The sequence below is a fragment of the Pelophylax lessonae genome (genome assembly GCF_965119305.1).
Source record: "Pelophylax lessonae genome assembly, chromosome: 1".
In the NCBI taxonomy this organism is placed as follows: Eukaryota; Metazoa; Chordata; class Amphibia; order Anura; family Ranidae; genus Pelophylax; species Pelophylax lessonae.
The window spans coordinates 880661371-880685600 of record NC_138768.1 but is presented as its reverse complement, the minus strand read 5'-3'; the positions used below and the strand labels follow the sequence as shown (position 1 = coordinate 880685600).

At 51.8% G+C, this 24230-nt stretch overlaps 1 protein-coding gene across 1 annotated transcript in view; it reads right to left on the bottom strand.

Moving 5' to 3' along the window:
- Positions 1-24230, bottom strand: part of LOC309561993 (uncharacterized protein) — an 87527-nt gene that overhangs the window by 27073 nt on the left and 36224 nt on the right. Inside the window, exons 2-5 of the mRNA XM_082266088.1 lie at positions 16544-16665; positions 9077-9125; positions 8806-8952; positions 6712-6794 (exon numbers count right to left, since the gene is read on the bottom strand). Coding sequence (XP_082122214.1) covers positions 6712-6794; positions 8806-8952; positions 9077-9125; positions 16544-16665 — 401 coding nt within the window. The remainder of the gene's footprint in view (positions 1-6711; positions 6795-8805; positions 8953-9076; positions 9126-16543; positions 16666-24230) is intronic.

Below are 24230 nucleotides of genomic sequence, written 5' to 3'. Positions count from 1 at the left end.
ACAAGAAACGGATGTGGCCAGAATGAATAAAAATGGTGACACAGTACAAGGGGACAAAGAGCAAACTAGAGGGAGTAAAAGATGCAGCATCGGCACAAACATTTCTCACTTAGGTTACTGAATCATTTCCATGTCTATGGGGACCATCTGTGCTGCCATGGCCCGGGGCGCTGCCAGTCTTTTTTATGATCCATGCCAGCACTTGTAATTAAACTGTAAATTATTTAAAATCAACAAAATATTACATACATGAAGTACAATACAAAATAAAATACAAATAAAAAAAAATAATTAGAAATGGGATTTTTGACTAAGGCCCCTTTCACACTTGTGCGACTTGTCATGCAATTCGGGACTGCAAAAATCGCATGACAAGTCGTTCTCCATTATTTCCAATGAGTACCATTCATATCAGTGCGACTTGAAGTCGCACCGACTTCAAAGTAGTCCCTGCACTACTTTGGCACGATTTTGAGGCCAAAGACATTCAAGCCCAGTCAAAATCGTGGCAAAAAGTCGCGGCAAAATCACACGACTTTGAAGTCGCACAAGTGTGAAAGGGGCCTTACCGTAAAATCCATTTCTCTGATGTTCATTGACGGACACAGCTCTTGATCTTCTTAATTAGGTTATACTGCCCCCTACAGGAGTAAGACACTAGGCAGAAGAAAAAGTCTGGCTACGCCTATGGGCAGTCCCAGGGGGGATACTCCCACTTTCTGCTATAGAAGAATACAACTCCACAGAGGGGTGGGTGCTGTGTCCGTCAATGAACATCAGAGAAATGGAGATTCTGGCCAAATGGGACAAGACTCCGCAGTCTCTGGACAATCCAATCCGGCTGAGCCGGGGAACGAAAGAGTCCCTGATATGGTGGCTTCGTTCTCTGGTGCTTCGGCTGGGAATATCCTTCCTTCCCTTGTACTGGACAGTGGTCACCATAGATGCCAGCCTGTCCCGCTGGGGAGGCGTCCTCGGCAAAGATTCTGCTCAGGGGATCTGGACAAAAGAAGAGTCCAGACTACTGATCAATGTCTCGGAACTCCGAGCGATCAGGCTGGAAGACTGTGCCTGGAACTTTGGATGGATAATTTTCAGGGATGTCCAGTGTTCATTCAATCGGACCGGGGGGGGGGGGGGGGGGCACAAGAAGTGTCCTGGCTGCTCTGGAGGTAGCCAACATTCTATGGTGGGCAGAACGGTTCGTTCCAGCCAACATTCTATGGTGGGTTTGTTCCAGTCCACCGTTCTTCGAGGCTGTTCCGTTTGCATGGTTCCATATGAGGTCCCTGCAAAGGGAGATTCTGGCCAAATGGGACAAGACTCCGCAGTCTCTGGACAATCCAATCTGGCTGAGCCGGGGAGCGGAAGAGTCCCTGATATGGTGGCTTCGTTCTCTGGTGCTTCAGCTGGGAATATCCTTCCTTCCCTTGTATTGGACAGTGGTCACCATAGTTGCCAGCCTGTCCGGCTGGGGAGGCGTCCTCGGCAAAAATTCTGCTCAGGGCATCTGGACAAAAGAAGAGTCCAGACTACTGATCAATGTCTCAGAACTCCGAGCGATCAGACTGGAAGACTGTGCCTGGAACTTTGGATGGATCATTTTCAGGGATGTCCAGTGTTCATTCAATTGGACCGGGGGGGGGGGGGGCACAGGAAGTGTCCTGGCTGCTCTGGAGGTAGCCAACATTCTACGGTGGGCAGAACGGTTCGTTCCAGCCCCCTGTTCTTACACATTCCTGGGGTGGAAACTGGCAGACAGATTACCTCAGTCGGCAGGTGTTGGACCAAGGAGAGTGGTCCCTTCAGCCAGAGGTGGTTCATCAGTTGTGTCTTTTCTCTTTCGATCATTGAAGGACACAGCTCCTGATCTTCTTAACCATTGGGATGTCCCAAAGCAGTGTTGAACATGAGAGGTGGGAACAGCGAAAAAGAAATTCCCAAGGCTAAAAACTTTAGTCAACCAGGTAAACAGGAGTTCAACCAAAACAACTGGAGCCCTCCTTGAAAGAACAATACACCCTCAAAGAGGAACAGGTCCTCTAAACAGCAGCCTGCAAAATCTTTGCGGCCAAAAGGAAGCATCCGCAGATGCCAACATATCCGCTTTATAGAATTTTGTGAAAGTGTGCACCGACGACCAGGTGGCCACCTTGCAAACCTGTGTCACTGACGCCTAATGACGGAAGGTCAAGGAGGCACGGAGCACCCGAGTAGAATGCGCCTTGACAGAGAAAGGTGGAGCCTGACCCTCGTTCCCCGGCTCAGCCGGATTGGATTGTCCAGAGACTGCGGAGTCTTGTTCCATTTGGCCAGAATCTCCCTTTGCAGGGACTTCGTATGAAACCATGCAAAAACGGAACAGCCTCGAAGGTAGACACCATCAGGCCCAGCACCCACATGCAAGTCCAGGGGGGGATAACCATCTGCTGGACAGCAGCAGATGAATCGCAGCTTGCAGTTTCTGGAGTTTGTCCAGAGGAAGGAGCATTCTGGCTAGGTTCTAGGTTCATTCTGAGTCAGACCCAGATAGTCCAGCTTTGTGGACGGAACCAGAGCAGAAGTCTGAAAATTCAGAATCCAGCCAAACTCCCTAAGAGTTCATATCGAAATTTCCAGGTTTTCCACCAGAGCAGTAGGAAACACCGTTCACAGAAGGAGGTCATCCAAGTAGCCCAGTACCACGATCCCCCATTGGCGTAGCTAGTGGTGGCTAATAGTACAGGGGCTGCCACTTTTGTGAAGACCCGAGGAGCAGAGCGGAGGAGCAGAAGCAAGACCAAAGGGTAACGCCACAAACTGATAATGCTCCTCACAAAGCAGAGGAAGCACTGGTGACCAGCACATAATGGAATGTGAAGGTAAGCATCCTTGATGTCGATAGAGGTAAGAAAATCACGCTGATCCAGGGATGCCACCACCGTGTGAATGGACTCCATTCTGAACCTCCGCACATGTACAAAGCAGTTCAGTGCCTTGAGGTCTAGGATTGGACGCACGTTGCTTCCTTCCTGGGAACTGTAAACAGGTATGAGAAATAACCCTGAAAATATTCTGAAGTCGGAACCAGACAATCACCCCTTGAAAGTAAGAGGTCTTATACCGCCCCAAACAGACCCTGTAAGCGGTCCGGAGACAGGCGCAAGTTGGAAGGAAAGAACCTTGCTGGGGGGGGGTAAGAGCGAAACCCGATCTTGTGGCAGGACTGTATGGCTTTGTGGACCCACTTGTCTTGTACTAGGGAAGTCCACGGGTCCAGAAACCAGCGAAGACGCCCCCACCCCAATATGGGTGAGGGCGCACCTTCATGCTGAAGGAGTCTTCACCTCTCGACTTGCCAGACCAAGCTTGCTTGGATCCACCAGAGGAGGCCCTGATAGGCTTTGATCCCTTGTCAGTCGCCCCTAAGGGACAAAAAAGCTTCTTATGGGCCAAGAAGGATGGCCCACGTCTATGATGAGGGTCTTTGCCCCTAGTAGCCTGTGGAAAAAAAAAAAAGGTACTCTTTTCCCCCCCCCCCTCTCTGAGACCCTGTGATGTCATCCAGGGTAGCTCCAAACAGGCGATCTCCTTAAAAAAGGAAGATCAGTCAAGGCCTTCTTAGAAGTCTGGTCCGCAGACCACCTTTTGAGCCATAAAATACGCCAAAGGACCACTGCTGAAACAGAGAGCCTAGCGACTAGAGGAACCGCATCCAAAGAGGCATCACAGATAAACTGCAGCCCCTGGACATATTTGGCCGCCAGCTCAGCAAAGGCAGGGGGGAGCTGCTCCCCCTCCAGGTCACGGCGTAAAAGCTTAGCCCACTCGGCCAGAGTTTGCGACACCAGTGCAATGGTAAATACCAGTCTCAGTGACAAACCAGTCAGGGTCTACATATAGTGTGCCACAGCCTTCCCTTCAGCTGGGTCCTTAAAGGCCAGGGACTCTTCAACCGCAATCATAATTGCATTGTTCAATCTGGAGATCGGAGGGTCCACCACCGGTGGAACAGTCCACTTCTTAGGAAGGGACTCCTCATAGGGAAACCGCATAGCAAATCGCTTAGGGACCACAAGGGGACGTTTTGGCCGTTCCCACTCTTTAGCGACAATTCTGTCAAAATAGGCGTAGAAAGGAAAACACCTTTGCCGCTCTGGATGGCTTGCAAGTGCAAAAGGGAACCGACGCCTCCGTTGCAGCTTCAGCTGCGTCCTCTTATTAAGGTCTGACGCACAGATACAATCAGTGCATCCACCAGCGCCTTTTTGTGCGTGGTTGCAGAGGTGGAGGAATCACAGATGAGGCAGGGGAAGGCAGGAGACGCTTTTTGCTTTCCCGTCACCCTACAACCACCTCCACCCGGGACACAAAGGACTCCAGGACTGCCGTAAGTGCATCGATGGATGGTTGGTACCCAGAGGGCCCGCAGCTTCTGAGAGGGGATCAGATGGGGAAATGTGCTCCAAAGACTCCATGAGTCAAAAGAGGGACCCCACAAGAAAAAGTGTAAAAACACTGCTAAGGGACATCCCCACCTCTCTGGCGGCACCACTGGGTCGCCAGTAAAAGCACCTAATCGATTCTAAGCTGAGAGGGAGAGGACCCCACCAGACTCACCACTCAGAAACAGGCACCTGCACCACCCGGATAATCAGCACTCCCCGTGCAGCAATCTGAAAGTAAAAAAAGATCCAGGGGTCAGCACCAGGGGATGGGGAGGGGTTCCCACCGCCAAAATCGCCACGCACAGAGCCCCACTGTCATGGCTGCTGCTATTTTCAATGGCAAACCACCACAAAATGGCTGCCGGACTACACAAAGATGGCCGCTGTGCATTGAGCAAACAGGCTACAGCAAAATGGCGGCACCACGAGACTCCAAGGGACCTAGGAGGGATCCCTAGGCCTCATAAAACAGGACAGGCAGAAAGGGGGGCCCCTGGCAAAAGCCCCACTAGCAGGTAAAGCCCCCCCCCACAGCTGATCGCCCGGTCGTCGGTGGCACACCCCCTGCCCCCATCGCTAGTACAGCACCCTGCCCCCACTCCAGGTGGTGGACCAGGCCACTCCAGCATCATTAAAGAAGGGGGGGGGGGCGATATGGCCCATAGGGACCACCAGACCAATGAGGAGGGTGTCTAATGGGAAGGAGGGGAACCCAGGGGTCCAACCGTCCCATGGAGGGGCCCACGTCCACCCCAAAACCCTCCAGGGGGAGAGGGGGGGCAGGGGACAGTCACTTACCATACCAAGAACCAGGTGGGCACCGCTCCAGACAGAACCTCCTCTCCATCGGAATGGGGGGCTGTCGGCCAAGAGGGAGGTTGCCACTCGGGCTGAGACCCGGTCGTATGCGACCTCACGAGGTGTTTAACTTGCAGGCCGGCACCAGTCTGGTGGGGCTATGTAACGGCCGACCTAGCGCAGAGCTGAGATCTGTGCGTGCTCGCTGCCCAGACTGGGGTGACCACTGGATCTAGATTATCAAGCCCATCGCCCAGTTTGGCAATTCATTGTAGATCTCATAAGAAAAAAAGACAGATGAAAAAATTCTATCTGAAAAGAAAACATTGCCAGGACCAGAGATCCCAGCAAGGAACTAGGTCCTTACTCCTGACCTGACTAGGCAGAAAAAAAACGAAGTACCGTATATGCTCGAGTATAAGCCGAGGCACCCAATTTTACCACAAAACGCTGGGAAAACGTATTGACTCGAGTGTAAGCCTAGGGTGGGATATGCAGCAGCTACTAGACCCAGCTGGACCACCACGAGACCCAAAACAGTGGCTGTGGGCATGGTACAGGAGATTTAGGGCTGTGGGCATGGTACAGGAGATGCAGGGCTGTGGGCATGGTACAGGAGATGCAGGGCTGTGGGCATGGTACAGGAGATGCAGGGCTGTGGGCATGGTACAGGAGATGCAGGGCTGTGGGCATGGTACAGGAGATGCAGGGCTGTGGGCATGGTACAGGAGATGCAGGGCTGTGGGCATGGTACAGGAGATGCAGGGCTGTGGGCATGGTACAGGAGATGCAGGGCTGTGGGCATGATACAGGAGATGCAGGGCTGTGGGCATGGTACAGGAGATGCAGGGCTGCAGGCATAGTACAGGAGAATCTCCTGTACCATGCCCGCAGCACTGCATCTCCTGAAGAGCCTTGCTTACCTTTTGGTGAGGCACCTTACATTTAAAAATGGTGCTGCCCGGCGCCAACACGTCACGGCGCATGCGCCATCTGCCCTGGGAATAGCCGAACGTGTACGTTCACTGCACCAGAGAACAGGTAAGTGGGACCCTTACTCAAGTATAAGCCGAGGGAGGCTTTTACAGCATAAAAAACGTGCTGAAAAAGTCAGCTTATACGGTACCTATAGCAGAGAGAGGTAGTATACCCCCTGGGACTGCCCATAGACGTAGCCAGACTTTTTTTCTGCCTAGTGTCCTACTTCTGTAGGGGGCAGTATAACCCAATGGTTAAGAAAATCAACCGCTGTGTCCGTCAATAAAAAAAAACCTTAAAAATTTAAATATGAAACAAATTAAAAAGAAAAAGAAAAAAAAAAATACAGAAAATATAGATATAACGGCAATACACAAAAAAAAAAAAAAAAAAAACATAAATCAATAACATGTGCACATAGAAAGCAGAGGCCGTCCCATCAGATTCCTAAAAGATAAGCAGCTCCCCGGGATAAGCAGCTTGTGGTCACATGGCCCCAGAGTCTCACCTGCGGTCTGGTATCTTCTCAGCCAATCCAAAATCTCCCACCACGGCGGTGTATCCGCTGTCATCGTATTTCACCAGGCAGTTCTAGAAAAGACAGGGAGGCATTAATATACAATGTGAATATTACCTCTCATGTACGGAACACACAGAACATTGGTCTAGTATGCCCAATTTCAAATAGGTGTGCGCCCCCCGTTCTATTGGGGTCCCGGGACCAATGTCAAAGGTTTTTTCCAGCTCAGAGGTCCACTTCAATACCACTGCAAGTTATCAGAGGAGACACGGAGGCTGAAAAGCCCGCAGGTCTAATAATATCTACCCAGTGTACCACACATTATACAACCAAGCCCAGCATCTACCCAGTGCATCACACATTATATAACCAAGCCCAGCATCTACCCAGTGTACCACACATTATACAACCAAGCCCAGCATCTACCCAGTGTACCACACATTAAATATTCAAGCCCAGCACCTACGCAGTGTAAAACTAGCAGGCCACACATTATATAATCAAGCCCAGAATCTGCCCAGTGTACCACTAAATAGGCCACATATTATATAATCAAGCCCAGCATCGACATAGGGTACCACACAATATATAACCAAGCCCAGCATCCACCCAGGGTACCACACATTATATAACCAAGCCCAACATCTACCCAATGTAGCACACATTATATAACCAAGCCCAGCATCCACCCAGGTTACCACACATTATATAACCAAGCCCAGCATCCACCCAGTGTAGCAATCATTATATAACCAAGCCCAGCATCTACCCAGTGTACCACACATTTTATAATCAAGCCCAGCATCTACCCAGTGTACCACTAAGCAGGCCACACATTATATAATCAAGCCCAGCATCTCCCCAGTGTACCACTGTGCAGGCCACATGTTATGTAATCAAGCCCAGTACCTACCCAGGGTACCACACTTTATATAATTAAGCCCAGCATCTACCCAGTGTATGACTAGGCAGGCCACACATTATATAATGAAGCCCAGCATCTACCCAGGGTACCACACATATATTCAAGCCCAGCATCCACCTAGGGTACCACACATTATATATTCAAGCCCAGCATCTATGCAGTGTAAAACTAGCAGGCCACACATTATATAATCAAGCCCAGAATCTGCCCAGTGTACCACTAAATAGGCCACACATTATATAATCAAGCCCAGCATCTATATAGGGTACCACACATTATTTATTAAGCCCAGCAGCTACACAGGGTACCACACATTATATAACCAAGACCAGCAGCTACACAGGGTACCACACATTATATAATCAAGCCCAGCATCTACATAGGGTACCACACATTTTATATAATAAAGCCCAGCAGCTGCCCAGTGTACCACACATTATATAATCAGGCCCAGCATCTACCCAGTGTACCACTAAGCAGGCCACACAAATAATCAAGCCTAGCATCTACACAGTGTACCACACATTATACAATCAAGCCCAGCAGCTACACAGGGTACCACAGATTATGTAATGAAGCCCAGCATCTACCCAGTGTACCACCAAGCAGGCCACACATTAGGCAATCATTCTCAGAATCTAACCAGTGTATCACATATTTTATAATCAAGTCCAGCATCCACCCAGTGAACCAATGTGCAGGCTTCACATTATGCAATCAAGCCCAGCACCTGCTCAGCATACCACCGTGTAGGCCACACATTATATAATTAAGCCCGGCATCCACCAAGGTTACCATTGAGTGGGCCACACATTTTATAAGCAAGCCCACCCTTTACCCAGCGTACCACTGAGCAGGCACTACATTACATAATCAAGCTCAGCATCCACCCGGGGTACCATTGAGCAAGGCATACATTGGGTAGATGCTGAGCTGAATTACATAGAGTGCCACTGATTGTGCCACACATGATACAATTGGACTACACAGAGATCTTTATGTTTGGGCCCCCAGAAGACTAACGAATAGAAGAAAATGAGATGAGGTCATCCAGAGCTGTGATTGGGTGATCAGGAAGATGCAGATGGTATGGTTGGTCCCACATTCCTTTAGACAAACGATGACGAAACTTCCACAAACACATCCTGGGGATTTACCTTGGAGGTGAGATCACGATGAAAGACCCCCTTAGAGTGCAGATAGCGCAGACCCCGAGCGATGTCCAGACTCAGCTTCACCCGTACAGACCAGGAAAGGGGCTCCGAACTCTGCAGTAACTGCTCCAGGTTCCCGCCATTGATGTACTGCAAACACACACCATCAGTCAGGACAGATCTCCATACAATGTGACCACACAGGTTCAGATCTCCATACAACGTGACCACACACAGGTAAGAATGTCTCCAGCAATGAGGGTGAAGTACTCACCTCCGTCAGGGCATGAAGCTGCCCCTGATGCACACACACCCCCATGAACCTGAGAAACAGATGGAGAGAATGAGAGTCAGCGACAATGGAGGTACATCTTATACTAAACTTACAGGATATGGGGGGTACACCTACCTCAAGAGGGACAGGATATGGGGGTACACCTACCTCATGGGGGAGAGGATATGGGGGTACACCTACCTCAAGAGGGACAGGATATGGGGGTACACCTACCTCATGGGGGAGAGGGTATGGGGTTACAACTACCTCATGGGGGAGAGAGGATATGGGGGTACACCTACCTCATGGGGGGGAGAGGGTATGGGGTTACACCTACCTCATGGGGGAGAGAGGATATGGGGTTACACCTACCTCATGGGGGATAGGATATGGGGTTACACCTACCTCATGGGGGAGAGGATGTGGGGTTACACCTACCTCATGGGGGATAGGATGTGGGGTCACACCTACCTCATGGGGGAGAGGATGTGGGGTTACACCTACCTCATGGGGGGAGAGGATGTGGGGTTACACCTACCTCATGGGGGGGAGGGTATGGGGTTACACCTACCTCATGGGGGAGAGGATATGGGGTTACACCTACCTCATGGGGGAGAGGGTATGGGGTTACACCTACCTCATGGGGGAGAGGGTATGGGGTTACACCTACCTCATGGGGGAGAGGATATGGGGTTACAACTACCTCATGGGGGAAAATATATGGGGTACACCTACCTCATGGGGGAGAGGATATGGGGTTACACCTACCTCATGGGGGAGAGGATATGGGGTTACACCTACCTCATGGGGGAGAGGATAACGGAATTTTTGTAAAATCTTACCTGTAAAATTCCTTTCTCTGAGTCCTCCGACAGTCGCCGCCTCTTCATATTCGACACATATGGGGGTATTAGACTTTGCTCCGAAGGAGTAGCTAGGCAACAGAATATGTTAACATTAAAGCTTTTAACATATCCCACCCTCAAGGGGTGGTCCCCTCAGTCAATACCCTCCTACTTCCTGCAACCATATCTCAGTTTTAGTGGAATAGCAGTAGAGTATACAACCAAACCCCAAAAGAGGGGCGGGGGCGGCGACTGTCGGAGGACTCAGAGAAAGGAATTTTACAGGTAAGATTTTACAAAAATTCCGTTTTCTCTTACGTCCTCCGACAGTCGCCGCCTCTTCATATTCGTCACATATGGGGACGTCCCAAAGCAGTGCAAACATGAGGGGAGGGAAACACATCCGCGCCGAAAGGCAACGCAGTCTCCGCATCAAAGAAAGGAACCTTACCAAAGGAAGGAAACCAGCTGGGCTATAGTAAAAAATAATTGCTCAACAGGAGCAACAACCCAGGAAAAGACAAATAACCAGGGGATAAAACTTTATCCCAACAGCCAGAGGTCCCCAACAAGGGAACCTAGGGAATTGCCGCACTAAGAGCCTCGCGGCCAAAGGAAGCATCCGCCGATGCCTGAACATCTACTTTGTAGAACTTAGTGAAAGTGTGTACGGTCGACCAGGTCGCCGCCTTACACACCTGGGCTACAGAAGCCCCATGACGACAGGCCCAGGACGTACTCAGAGATCTAGTAGAGTGCGCCTTCACAGGCACAGGGGGAACCTTCCCCTGCAAGGCATACGCCTGTTCAATGGTCTGCCTGATCCATTTTGCAATGGTAGAGGCCGACGCAGCCATGCCCTTCCGAGAACCCTCAGGAAGAACAAACAAGGAGTCCGTCTTTCGAAAAGACTCAGTCGATTTAAGGTAAACCCTTATCGCCCGAACCACATCCAGAGAATGTAATCTCACCTCCCTAGGATGTTTAGGCTTCGCGCACAGCGAAGGCAAGACAATATCCTCATTAAGATGGAAATCCGAAACTCGTTTCGGCAGAAAAGAAGGATTAGGTCGCAAGACCACCTTATCCAAATGAACAACCAGATACGGAGACTTGCAGGACAAAGCTGCTAGCTCCGACACTCTGCGAGCCGAAGTGATCGCCACCAAAAAGGCGACTTTTTGGACAACATAGACAACGAGATCTCCCTGATCTGTTCAAAAGGAGCACGTTGCAACACAGACAGAACGAGATTCAAGTCCCAAGGGGGCAAAGGATCCCTCCTAGGAGGAACCAGATGCCGCACACCCTGAATAAAAGTGCCAACCAAGGAGTTGGAGGCCACGGGACGTTGAAACAGAACGGCCAGCGCAGATACCTGACCCTTGATCGTAGCCAGCGCCAAACGCTGATCGACACCCGTTTGAAGGAAGGACAGCACTCAGGAAACCGAGTACGTGCGGGGTGAAAACCCCCTGGACTCACACCAGGCAAAATAGGCCTTCCAAGTACGGTAATAAACCTTCCCCGAGGAAGATTTCCTCGCGTTGATCAAAGTATGAACGACCTCTGGGGAGAGACCCCTCTCCTTTAGGACCTCGGTCTCAACAGCCAGGCCGTCAAAGCCAGAGACTGTAAAGCAGGATGGTATATCGGTCCTTGAGACAGTAGATCGTCTCGAAGAGGCAGACGCCACGGGGCGTCGACCGCCAGATTCACGAGGTCTGCGTACCAGGACCGGCGAGGCCAGTCCGGTGCCACCAGAATCACCGTGCTGCGTTCCGAGTGTAACCTGCGAAGGAACCTGGACAGCAACTGAATCGGTGGAAACGCGTACATCAGCCTGTACTGATGCCACGGGGCCACTAACGCGTCCGACGCGTCTGCCCGAGGGTCGCGCGTCCTTGCCACGAACCTTTTCACCTTGTTGTTGAGACGAGACGCGAACAGGTCCACATCTGGAAGACCCCACTTCGCGCACAACATCTGGAAGACAGCCGGGTGGAGAGACCACTCCCCCTGATCCAGGGTCTGGCGACTCAGATAGTCCGCCTGCCAGTTCTCCACTCCCGGAATGTGAACCGCCGTTATCGCCGGGACATGAGTCTCGGCCCAAGACAGAATGTCGGCCACTTCTCGGGCCGCTCGGGCACTCTTGGTGCCCCCTTGGTGGTTGATGTAGGCCACCGCCGTGGCATTGTCCGTCTGCACCCGAACCGGGCAGCCCTGCAGCCGGTCCGTCCAGCGATGAAGACAGAGACTTATTGCACGCAATTCCAGAATGTTGATCGGAAGGGAAGACTCCCCCTCCGACCAAGTTCCCTGGGCGGACAGAACGCCCAGAACACCACCCCAGCCCGACAGGCTGGCATCCGTGGTGATCACCGTCCACGAGACAGGACGAAACGACTTGCCCCCGGACACCAACGGGGACTGGAGCCACCACAGAAGGTTTCTTCTGGTGCGATGACTCAACGAGATTTGAAGATCCAGAGATTGAGGCCGCCCGTCCCACCTGGACAGGATCTCCGCCTGGAGACCCCGCGTGTGAAACTGGGCGAAGGGAATCGCCTCGAAGGCCGAGACCATCAATCCCAGACATCTCATGCACGTCCGCAGAGACGAGTGCGGAACGTCCCTGAGGGACCTGACTTCCTCCTGAAGAGTTCTGAGTTTGTCTTCCGGCAGGAAAACCTTCGCCTGCACTGAGTCCAGAATCATTCCCAGGTAGGGAAGACGAACCGACGGACTCAGTGTCGACTTTGGAAAATTTATCGTCCAACCAAACTCCTGTAGAGTTTGCATCGTGACAGACAGGTCCTTCTCCAGACCCTGGCTGGTCGCAGACCGAACCAGAATGTCGTCCAGATACCCCAGGACAGAAATGCCCTGGGCCCTCAATACTGCCAGAACCGGTGCAAGCACCTTGGTGAAGACCCGCGGAGCCGAGACGAGACCAAAAGGCAACGCCACGAACTGGTAGTGATCCTCCGCAATGGAAAATCGAAGGAACCTCTGGTGACCCTCGAAAATGGGGATGTGAAGATACGCATCCTTCAAATCGATGGAGGCCATGAATTCCCCCGGAACCAGGGCAGCCACCACCGACCGCAGGGATTCCATGCGGAACTTGCGAACCCGCACAGAGCGGTTCAGAGCCTTCAAGTCCAGAATTGGACGAACCTTGCCCTCCTTTCTGGGCACGGTGAACAGATTGGAATAAAACCCCCGAAATCTGTCCCGATGAGGCACCGGAACCACCACTCCCTGAGCCCTCAGGTCCCGCACCGACAGGTGCAGGTCCTGCAAGCGCTCTGGAGACAGTTGAAGATTTGAGGGAAAAAATCTGCTCTCCGGCCGAGAGAGAAACTCGATCTTGTAACCAGATCGAACGATCTCCTGAACCCATCTGTCCCGCACACGGGCCAACCAGGGCTGAAGAAAACCGAGCAAGCGTCCCCCCACCCCAAAACTGGGTGAGGGCGACCCTTCAGGCCGAACTGTTATGGGCCGCAGATCCGGATTGACCGGACTTCTGTTTCCCAGACCAGGGCTTCTTCTGAGAGCCTTGACCTTTGAACGGCTTGCCCTTGTAGTGCGGCCGGAAGGCACGAAAGGACCCCTGAGGGGGCCGAAAATTAGCATGCTTCTTCCCAGAAGCCCCCTTAGCCTTGGGGAAATGGGGCAAGAGAGTGCTCTTACCCCCGGTGATCCCCTTAATCAACACATCCAAGGACTCCCCAAAAAGGCGAGACCCATCATAAGGTAGATTGGCTAAGGTCTTACGTGAGGACTGGTCCACCGACCAACATTTTAACCAAACCAGGCGGCGAGACAACACCGCCACGCTGTGCACGCGTGCAGCCAACGGAACCAGGTCCAGGTCCGCATCACACAGATACATGACACCCTGGTGGATTTGATCCACCATATCCAGGGTCGCCGGCGAGGCCGAATCGGCCACTAGGACGCGCCTAAGCATCTGCGTCCAACTTGCGATCGCCTGGGCCGCCATGAGAGAAGCAAACAGAGCTTTAAGCATAGAACCCGTAACAGAATAAGTATGACGGGCAAGAGACTCCAATCTCCTATCCGTGGCATCACGGAACACAGGGGAATCCTCTGCAGGAATCGCAGTGGCTTTGTTTAAAACCGCAATTGCGTGATCCACTGGGGGAGGCACACACCACCTTTCATCAGTGGAAGGGGAGAAAGGATAACGCAGCTTAAATCTACTTGGTACAGCAAAAGGTTTGCGCAGATTGCGCCATTGTTCCTTAACAGCGCGCTGAAAATCATCATTGCAGGGAAAAACCTGCGGCGTCCTGCGTTTTCTCTGCGTCCCATAAGCCGCCAAGGCAGCGGGGGGACACACTTCATCCTGCAAACGCAGCGTTTGCTTTATGGAAGCAATCAACTCATCCATGATTGCCATCTCTTCAGGCGAGCCAGGGGGAGAATTATCAACCCCCTCAACCTCAGCCTCCACCTCGGACCCCACTAGATCTAGGGAGGAGCGGGACCCCGATAAGGAGGCCCCCGCCATAACAGCCCCATCACCTTCACCCTCAGAATCAGAGGAAAGAGCAACTCTGGGCCTTTTAGTAGATTGAGCAGCCACCAGCATCTGTACTTGAGCAGCAAGGCCAGCCACAATAGTGGCTAAATCCCCCCCTGGGGGGGAAACAGCGGTCCCCTGGCTTTCCACCAAGGCGGTAGGAAATTTGCCCTCCTGAGAATCCATTGCCCCTGTAATGCTGTACAATAAAGGGTTAACTGCCCCTTTAAGCAAGCGCGGCAAGCGCAGCCCACCGCACCACACGCAAGCACAATGAGACCCCCACAGGGAATATGCAAACTGAACACAGGCAATGGATAGCAAGAACAGAATGATAAAACCTGAGGAGACCCTCGCCGCTGCCTCGATCGGTGTTCCTGGAAAGAGGAAGTGATGCTGCCAGGGCGCTCTATGAAAGCCTATGGAGGCTACAAGAAAATGGCCGCCATGCATGTAAAACATGCGGCCGGAGCGAGTGTAGGCAAAATGGCGCCGTTTGGCGCCGAAACCGCCGCTCCACAGTGCAGTAAAGCACACATGACATCCCTGTATAAGAATACATGTCAGATCGCCGCAGCGATCGCTGTATATGCCCAAACATGCCCAAAAAAACATGCCCAAAAAAACATGCCCCACAGCACACAGCTTTTCACACTGACCAGGCTGACACACACAGTGTCACACAGCTCCCCCCCCCCCCCCCCTTGCAGCCCACAGCATGCAGCCGAGAGATAGGGAGACAAACAGTGTGAATAGAGACAGGTTACACAGTCCCAGACTGACACCCCTCCAGACAGACAGGTCCCCACATAAATACACTTACCTCATAGTGGTGTGGGGGACCCGCACAGGCGAACAAGCCGCTGCACATGAGGCAGGGAGAGTCGCATACAAGACGCACAGAATGGGGGTTAAGAAACCGCACAGCATCCAGTGAGGTAGCCACCTCACCAATCATCCCTGCACCGAACAGGGATGGGTCGTTCACTGTGCCAGGAGCGTTACCTGGCTGAACGCTCGATGGCAGGCTGGGAAGCCACTGACCCACGACCTGCGACCAGGGGGATCAGCCCGAGACCCAGCCCGCATGATCCTCTTCATCCGAAGAACTAACTAACGCTGACAAAAAGAACAGCTAAGTAAAGGTAGAGAGAAAACTCAAATAAAATATCAAAAAAGAAGAAAGAGTCTGGGGCACAAAGCCCCAGCACAGAAAGAGCCAGCCACTCCTGACAAGCTAGACATTAAAACTGAGATATGGTTGCAGGAAGTAGGAGGGTATTGACTGAGGGGACCACCCCTTGAGGGTGGGATATGTTAAAAGCTTTAATGTTAACATATTCTGTTGCCTAGCTACTCCTTCGGAGCAAAGTCTAATACCCCATTGTGACGAATATGAAGAGGCGGCGACTGTCGGAGGACGTAAGAGAAATGGGGGTACACCTACCTCATGGGGGAGAGGATATGGGGTTACACCTACCTCATGGGGTAGAGGATTTGGGGTACACCTACCTCATGGGGGAGAAGATATGGGGGTACACCTACCTCATGGGGGAGAGGATATGGGGGTACACCTACCTCATGGGGTAGAGGATTTGGGGTACACCTACCTCATGGGGGAGAAGATATGGGGGTACACCTACCTCATGGGGGAGAGGATATGGGGGTACACCTACCTCATGGGGGAGAAGATATGGGGGTACACCTACCTCATGGGGCAGAGGATATGGGGGTACACCTACCTCATGGGGGAGAGGGTATGGGGTTACAACTACCTCATGGGGGAGAGGCTATGGGGTTACAACTTGCTCATGGGGGAGAGGATATGGGGTTACAACTTCCTCATGGGGAGAGGATATGGGGGTACACCTACCTCAAGGGGGGCAGAAGATTGGAGCTGACCTACCTCATGGTTTTAAAAGTTAGAGGTATGGCTGACTTATGATGTACGAGTTACAGAATATTGGGGTACACCAATCCTAAAGCGCTGATGCGAGAGGATATACTGTAGAGGTAAACCTAATTTATTACATGGGTGTGACAGTATATGGGGGATATACATACCCAAGGATATTGGGGTGACAGAGTCGGTTCATCAGCTGGACCTCTCGCAGCATATTGGCACGGTTGCTCATCATCTTGTTCATCTTCAGCACCATGATCTGTCCGGACTGGCGATGGCGCACCTGCGGGAAAAGCGACAAAATCAGCGCAATGCTCAACTGATTACTTCATTCTTCAACCAATCTGTGTCCTCCACCATTCTATACCTGATGATGTCACTGACTGGTGTCCTCCTGTCCAGTCCCCTCACCCAGCAGCCCAGTCCCCCCGTCCAGTCACCTCATCCAGCAGCTCAGTCCCCCTGTCCAGTCACCTCACCCAGCAGCCCAGTCCCCCTGTCCAGTCCCCTCACCCAGCAGCTCAGTCCCCCTGTCCAGTCACCTCATCCAGCAGCTCAGTCCCCCTGTCCAGTCACCTCACCCAGCAGCCCAGTCCCCCTGTCCAGTCCCCTCACCCAGCAGCTCAGTCCCCCTGTCCAGTCACCTCATCCAGCAGCTCAGTCCCCCTGTCCAGTCACCTCATCCAGCAGCTCAGTCCCCCTGTCCAGTCACCTCATCCAGCAGCTCAGTCCCCCTGTCCAGTCACCTCACCCAGCAGCTCAGTCCCCCTGTCCAGATACCTCATCCAGCAGTTCAGTCCCCCTGTCCAGTCACCTCACCCAGCAGCTCAATCCCCCTGTCCAGTCACCTCCTCCAGCAGCTCAGTCCCCCTGTCCAGTCACCTCACCCAGCAGCTCAGTCCCCCTGTCCAGTCACCTCCTCCAGCAGCTCAGTCCCCCTGTCCAGTCACCTCACCCAGCAGCTCAGTCCCCCTGTCCAGTCACCTCACCCAGCAGCCCAGTCCCCCTGTCCAGTCACCTCACCCAGCAGCCCAGTCCCCCTGTCCAGTCACCTCATCCAGCAGCTCAGTCCCCCTGTCCAGTCCCCTCATCCAGCAGCTCAGTCCCCCTGTCCAGTCCCCTCATCCAGCAGCTCAGTCCCCCTGTCCAGTCCCCTCATCCAGCAGCCCAGTCCCCCTGTCCAGTCACCTCATCCAGCAGCTCAGTCCCCCTGTCCAGTCCCCTCATCCAGCAGCTCAGTCCCCCTGTCCAGTCCCCTCATCCAGCAGCTCAGTCCCCCTGTCCAGTCCCCTCATCCAGCAGCTCAGTCCCCCTGTCCAGTCACCTCATCCAGCAGCTCAGTCCCCCACACACACTACTCCCCTGGTGTCCAACCTACAGCCCAAGGGCCACATATGGCCCTTTGTTACTTGCTATGTGGCCCGTTAAACATAATTACACACCCCGAACACATCACAATCTACCCCCAGCCAAAACCAACAAGGCAAACCCTAGGCCACCCTATGCAGCGCTGGGTGCGGAGAAAAGTTCCTGGAAGAAATCTCGCCACCTTCTCCTTTAATAACTAGAACTGTGAATGGCGGATAGAAGACGATCAGCCAGAGTTTCACATTCCACTACTGCATTGCGGGGGAGAATTTGGCAGCTTAAAGTCTTATCCAAACCCAGGAACAAAGATGTCATTTATTGAAGCCTAGATAAAGGGGCTGCATTCGTTTTCTCTTTTCAGGCTTCTCTTCACCTGGGGATCCACCCAGTAATAATTCATGTAAGAGACCTCCCAAAGGAAGCGAAGGGGGGGGATCATGTCAGGGACCTCCCAATTGGGGGGACACGTAGGTGACCTCAACATGGGGGGTTCATATAAGACCTGGGAAGAGGGGGTGAAGAAGCAAGGGGGGTGAAGCACATGAGAAATCTCATGTTTTAACAGATCTCACAAATCGGGGGGGGGGGGGGGGAATGTAACAGACCTCACAATCGGGGGGGCCCCATGTAACAGATCTCACAATCGGGGGGGCCCCCATGTAACAGACCTCACAATCAGGGAGGGGGGGACCATGTAACATACCTCACAAATCGGGGGGGGGGGGGGGCCCATGAAACAGACCTCACAAATCGGGGGGGGGCCACATGTAACAGATCTCACAATCGGGGGAGGAGGGGCCAAGTAACAGACCTTACAATAGCGGGGGGGGGGGCCCCATGTAACAGACCTCACAATCGGGAGGGCCCCATGTAACAGACCTCACAATCGGGGGGGGGGGCCATGTAACAGACCTCACAATCAGGGGGGGGCCCCCATGTAACAAACCTCACAATGGGTAGGGGGGCCCCATGTAACAAACCTCACAATGGGTGGGGGGCCCATGTAACAGATCCCACAATGGGGGGGCCCCATGTAACAGACCACACAATGGGGGGGCCCCATGTAACAGACCACACAATGGGGGGGGCCCATGTAACAGACCACACAATGGGGGGGGCCCATGTAACAGACCACACAATGGGGGGGGCCCCATGTAACAGACCACACAATGGGGGGGGCCCCATGTAACAGACCACACAATGGGGGGGGGCCCCATGCAACAGACCACACAATGGGGGGGGGGCCCCATGTAACAGACCACACAATGGGGGGGCCCCATGTAACAGACCACACAATGGGGGGGCCCCATGTAACAGACCACACAATGGGGGGGGGGCGCATGTAACAGACCTCAGAATCGTGAGGGGGGTTGTCCTGCAACAGAACTCAGAATCGGGGGGGGGGGGTCACTTAACAGGCCTTACAATCGGGGGGTGGAGTGTAAGATTGCCCCCAATATGTTTGCTGCTATTTTCTCTATTTACAACACAAATGTCAGGAATATGGTGACAGCGTAATGTGAACTGCAATAACAGGAATAGCGATCATTCTTCTATTCTCTGTACGGTGGAATGTCCCTATACCGTGCCGATGTCAGAAGTCCCTGCGTGAGGAATGCAGCTGCACTTTGCCCCCAGGTGACAGTCGGGTGGTGGCACTGCTGATAAGACAGGAATGTCAGGGGTGCAGCTCTTCACCATTCCAATGTGCAAAACACCAACACGTGTCCAACCCCAGCACAGCACTGACCCAATACTACCATCCAACACCATGTGCCTCCATTTATATATCACTGACATATACCGCAGTGTTGTACAGAGATCACTGAGCCAATCACATCAGTCTCTGTACCAGAGGAGCTTACACTCCAATGTCCCCTCCCCCACAGTCATATCAGTCTCTGTACCAGAGGAGCTTACACTCTAATGTCCCCTCCCCCACAGTCCTATCAGTCTCTGTACCAGAGGAGCTTACACTCTAATGTCCCCTCCCCCCACAGTCACATCAGTCTCTGTACAGAGGAGCTTACACTCTAATGTCCCCTCCCCCACAGTCCTATCAGTCTCTGTACCAGAGGAGCTTACACTCTAATGTCCCCTCCCCCACAGTCACCTCAGTCTCTATACCAGAGGAGCTTACACTCTAACGTCCCCTCCCCCACAGTCACCTCAGTCTCTATACCAGAGAAGCTTACACTCTAATGTCCCCTCCCACACAGTCACATCCGTCTCTGTACCAGAGGAGCTTACACTCTAATGTCCCCTCCCCCCACAGTCACATCAGTCTCTGTACCAGAGGAGCTTACACTCTAATGTCCCCTCCCCCACAGTCACATCAGTCTCTGTACCAGAGGAGCTTACACTCTAATGTCCCCTCCCCCCACAGTCACATCAGTCTCTGTACCAGAGGAGCTTACACTCTAATGTCCCCTCCCCCCCACAGTCACATCAGTCTCTGTACCAGAGGAGCTTACACTCTAATGTCCCCTCCCCCCACAGTCACATCAGTCTCTGTACCAGAGGAGCTTACACTCTATTTTCTAACCCCCACCTACTCCTGCCACACAGGCAAACCCCAGGAGATCAGACCACTCTGACTTTTTCCCCACTGGGCAAAGAGGCAATCTATCATCCGAACAACCAATAGGGAGTTGAAGAAGAAGAGGTGGGCCAGTCCTGGGGGTCAGAGCTTGCTGGGTTTTTGGGCTCCCGACTTACATAAGACTCTGAGCCAAGGAAAGGCTTGGAACATACAAAGGTTTCTTTGTGTCAACCAAGATCTGATTCACATTCATCCTCCTAAATAGAACCTGTAGTGGTCCCTGTGAAAAAATACGGCCATCTGGAAAATGGTTGGAGGAAGACCACCCTGCGGCTTCATCAGAGTAAGGCCAGAAGACCTTCTAGAAGTCAACGATGTCCATTAGAACCAGACCCGATCCCAGAGGTCATTAGAACCAGACCCAATCCCAGAGGTCATTAGAACCAGACCCAATCCCAGAGGTCATTAGAACGAGACCCGATCCCAGAGGTCATTAGAACCAGACCCGATCCCAGAGGTCATTAGAACCAGACCCCGATCCCAGAGGTCATTAGAACCAGACCCCCGATCCCAGAGGTCATTAGAACCAGACCCCGATCCCAGAGGTCATTAGAACCAGACCCCGATCCCAGAGGTCATTAGAACCAGACCCCGATCCCAGAGGTCATTAGAACCAGACCCCGATCCCAGAGGTCATTAGAACCAGACCCCGATCCCAGAGGTCATTAGAACCAGACCCCGATCCCAGAGGTCATTAGAACCAGACTCGATCCCAGGAGGTCATTAGAACTAGACCCGATCCCAGAGGTCATTAGAACCAGACCCGATCCCAGAGGTCTTCAGCCTACCAAGGTGTGTACTGCAACACAACTACAAAAAATGGAGTACAGTCGCCATCTTTTTGCAGGCAGCAACCAATTAGGTGGCATCTCCCAAGCACAGCAAAGAATCTGATCGGTACGTTTGGCTAACTGACATGGGTGAGATCTATACATGCAGTATATAGTATGAAATCGTGGGGGATCTCATCATCAGAGGAGATCTGCACATAAATAGTATGGAATGACCTCTGATCATAATGCTGCAGGTCTGGGATCCAGCAATGAAGCAGTTTGTCCCGGTACCAAAGGGTTTCTAATCTCGCAGCCGTCATTGCTTCGCTCTTTCCTTATTAGTCCACAGCAGGGTCTGTGTGTGACTCACAATTCATAACCATGTGTGCGAGACCTGACAGCTGAGCAGACGTCATTTCTGCACACTACGCCAGTCCCCTCGTCTCCCGAGTATCTCATCACCATCACCAACCAACTGTGATATCATTTCCATCTCATTCATCTGTATCCACCACCATCCCAACCCTACACACCATACCACTACTCCCCTCATCTCCCGAGTATCTCATCACCAACCAACTGTGATATCATTTCCATCTCATTCATCTGTATCCACCACCATCCCAACCCTACACACCATACCACTACTCCCCTCGACTCCCGAGTATATTAACACCAACACCAACCAACTGTCATATAATTTCCATCTCATTCATCTGTATCCACCATCATCCCCACCCTACACACCATACTACTAATCCCCTTGTCTCCCAAGTATATCATCACCAACCCTTGGTGATATAATTTCACCAGATCTCAATCCAATGGAGCACCTTTGGGGTTGTGATGGAACAGGAGATTGGCATCATGGCTGTGCAGCCGACATGATGGCTGTTGAGCCCCCTTAATACTTTTTATACCAGTGATATGCATGAGAGCAGAAGCTGTCTCAGGTATCTGCCTCCTCATTGGCTCCCGCTGCTGTCAATCACAGCCAGTGAGGAGGGCCGAGGGACTGGGCAGAGCCACGCCCTATTGTCTCAGACACACAGAGGTGGTTCAGGAGTAAGCATGCACGAGGGCCCCCAGAGCAATCAGCTTGCTCTGGGAGCACTCAGCAGGGGGAGGGGCCCGAAACGTCAGCAGGGGACCTGAGAAGAGGAGGATTGGGGCTGCTCTTCGTAAAACCATTACAGTGCAGATAAGTATAACATGTTTGTTATTTTTAAATTTGAACCTTTACACTTTAGAGAGTGGTGGAGGATGCCTTTTTGGAGGTGAGTGAGCTATAACGGTAAAGAAAATTACGTGGAAAATTGATGGCAAGATGGATGTAGCATATAATCGGGAAGGGTGCAGGAGGAATATTTGCATTCCTAAAGTCCAGAAGCTGAGCATGGGGCACACTTCGACTTTCCAAACACGACAAAGATCTCAAACAGAAGGTCCAGTCTACTCTTCGGAGGCTTCAGAAGAAACAGTGAAAGTTCTAAATTGGCCTTCACAATCTCCTGACGTCAACAGCACCTTGGGGAGATTTCACCTTTAAGGAAATACCTACCTTTTGGTCTGTGGCCCATCTGCCAGTCCTGCGATCTGCATGCTATTGAGTAGCTCTGTTGATGCTTATATAATCCCTCAACTGCCCCTGAGGAAGCGGCTCCCGCCGCGAAACATGTCGGGCTATAGTTTTGGGCATCTTCGTCTTTTACATCTATACTAACCAGTACATCTTTTGATCTGGTTGGTTTTAGGGTCTGTAGAAACTCTCTATTAACCCTTGTGTAAGATACAGATTGATGTATATATGCTTTGCTACGATCCAGCTTGTATTTACATGCTTTTATTGATTTTGTAATATTGTTCTCTATGTGCCAAGAAATACGGTATATTTTTTAATATATATGTTGTTTCAATAAAATACTCTTTTTATGCATTTTTTTTACTTATATATTGGTCTAAGGACGGTACCCCTCTAGAAAGTCCCCTCCCCTTCTGCGCCCCCCTTCCTCTTCCATTCACTCACTCCAAGTATTGCTAGAAATTGGAGGAGAGGAGTAGTACGGTCTCCAGGTTTCCATGTCCCCGAGGTCTCTTTCGATTATTACTATACATACAGGTCCTCCTCTTTCTACGAATGGTGTATACGTTGACATTTGCAGCCTGGGTGACTCAGGCAGCCATATTTATAACTCTGAGATGACTCCGCAGAGACTTCACCCCAGGGGAGTCCCTAATTACAGATCATTCAATAATCCTTGTCTGAGGAACATACGGTAGGGGCCGGTGTCAATGGATTTTATTTTTTATTTTTTTTTTAACTTTAAGTAGATTTGGCATACACATACCAGTCTACAGGAATTCCAAAACCCCCCTAAAGGCGGCCAGGGGACCAGTCTACCGCGGGTCAGAAGCCAATGAACAAGTTTATAGAAGGCAGGAGCAGTCCTACAACCATTAATTACATCCACACTCCACACAGTTCATACAATACAGTACATTGAGAAATTAAAACTAAGCCTCGAATTGCACGAGAGAAGGGCTGGTCAGGCTTTGGTTTTTCATCATGCCCTTTGCTGCACTGCACCTGTCTACCACAATACGGAAAAGCAGTTACTGATACTATGGGAACACCGATGGCGGAGCTAAATGAACATGCAGCTATTCTGAACTACACTCATCACAGACTCCCAGATACTGGGGTCAGGTGCACAGAATCATGTGACACAAGCCTGAAGTCCAATAAGAAAACTCAACTACCATGGGTCACATGGCACAAAGTCCAGCAGCCAAATCCACCATAGGCCACATGGCACAGGAACCAAATCCACCATGGGTCAAATGTTACAGGGTCTAGAAACTAAAAACCACTATTGGACACATAAAACAGGGTCCAGGAACCAAATCCATCATAGGCCACATGTCACAGGGTTCAGGAACCAACTCCACCATGGGTCAAATGTCACAGGGCCCAGGAACCAAATCCACCAAGGGTCACAAGACACAGGGTCCAAGAACCAAATCTACTAACGGTTATATGTCACAGGGTCCAGGAACCAAACCACCATGGGTCACATGGCATAAGATCCAGGAACCAAATCCAGC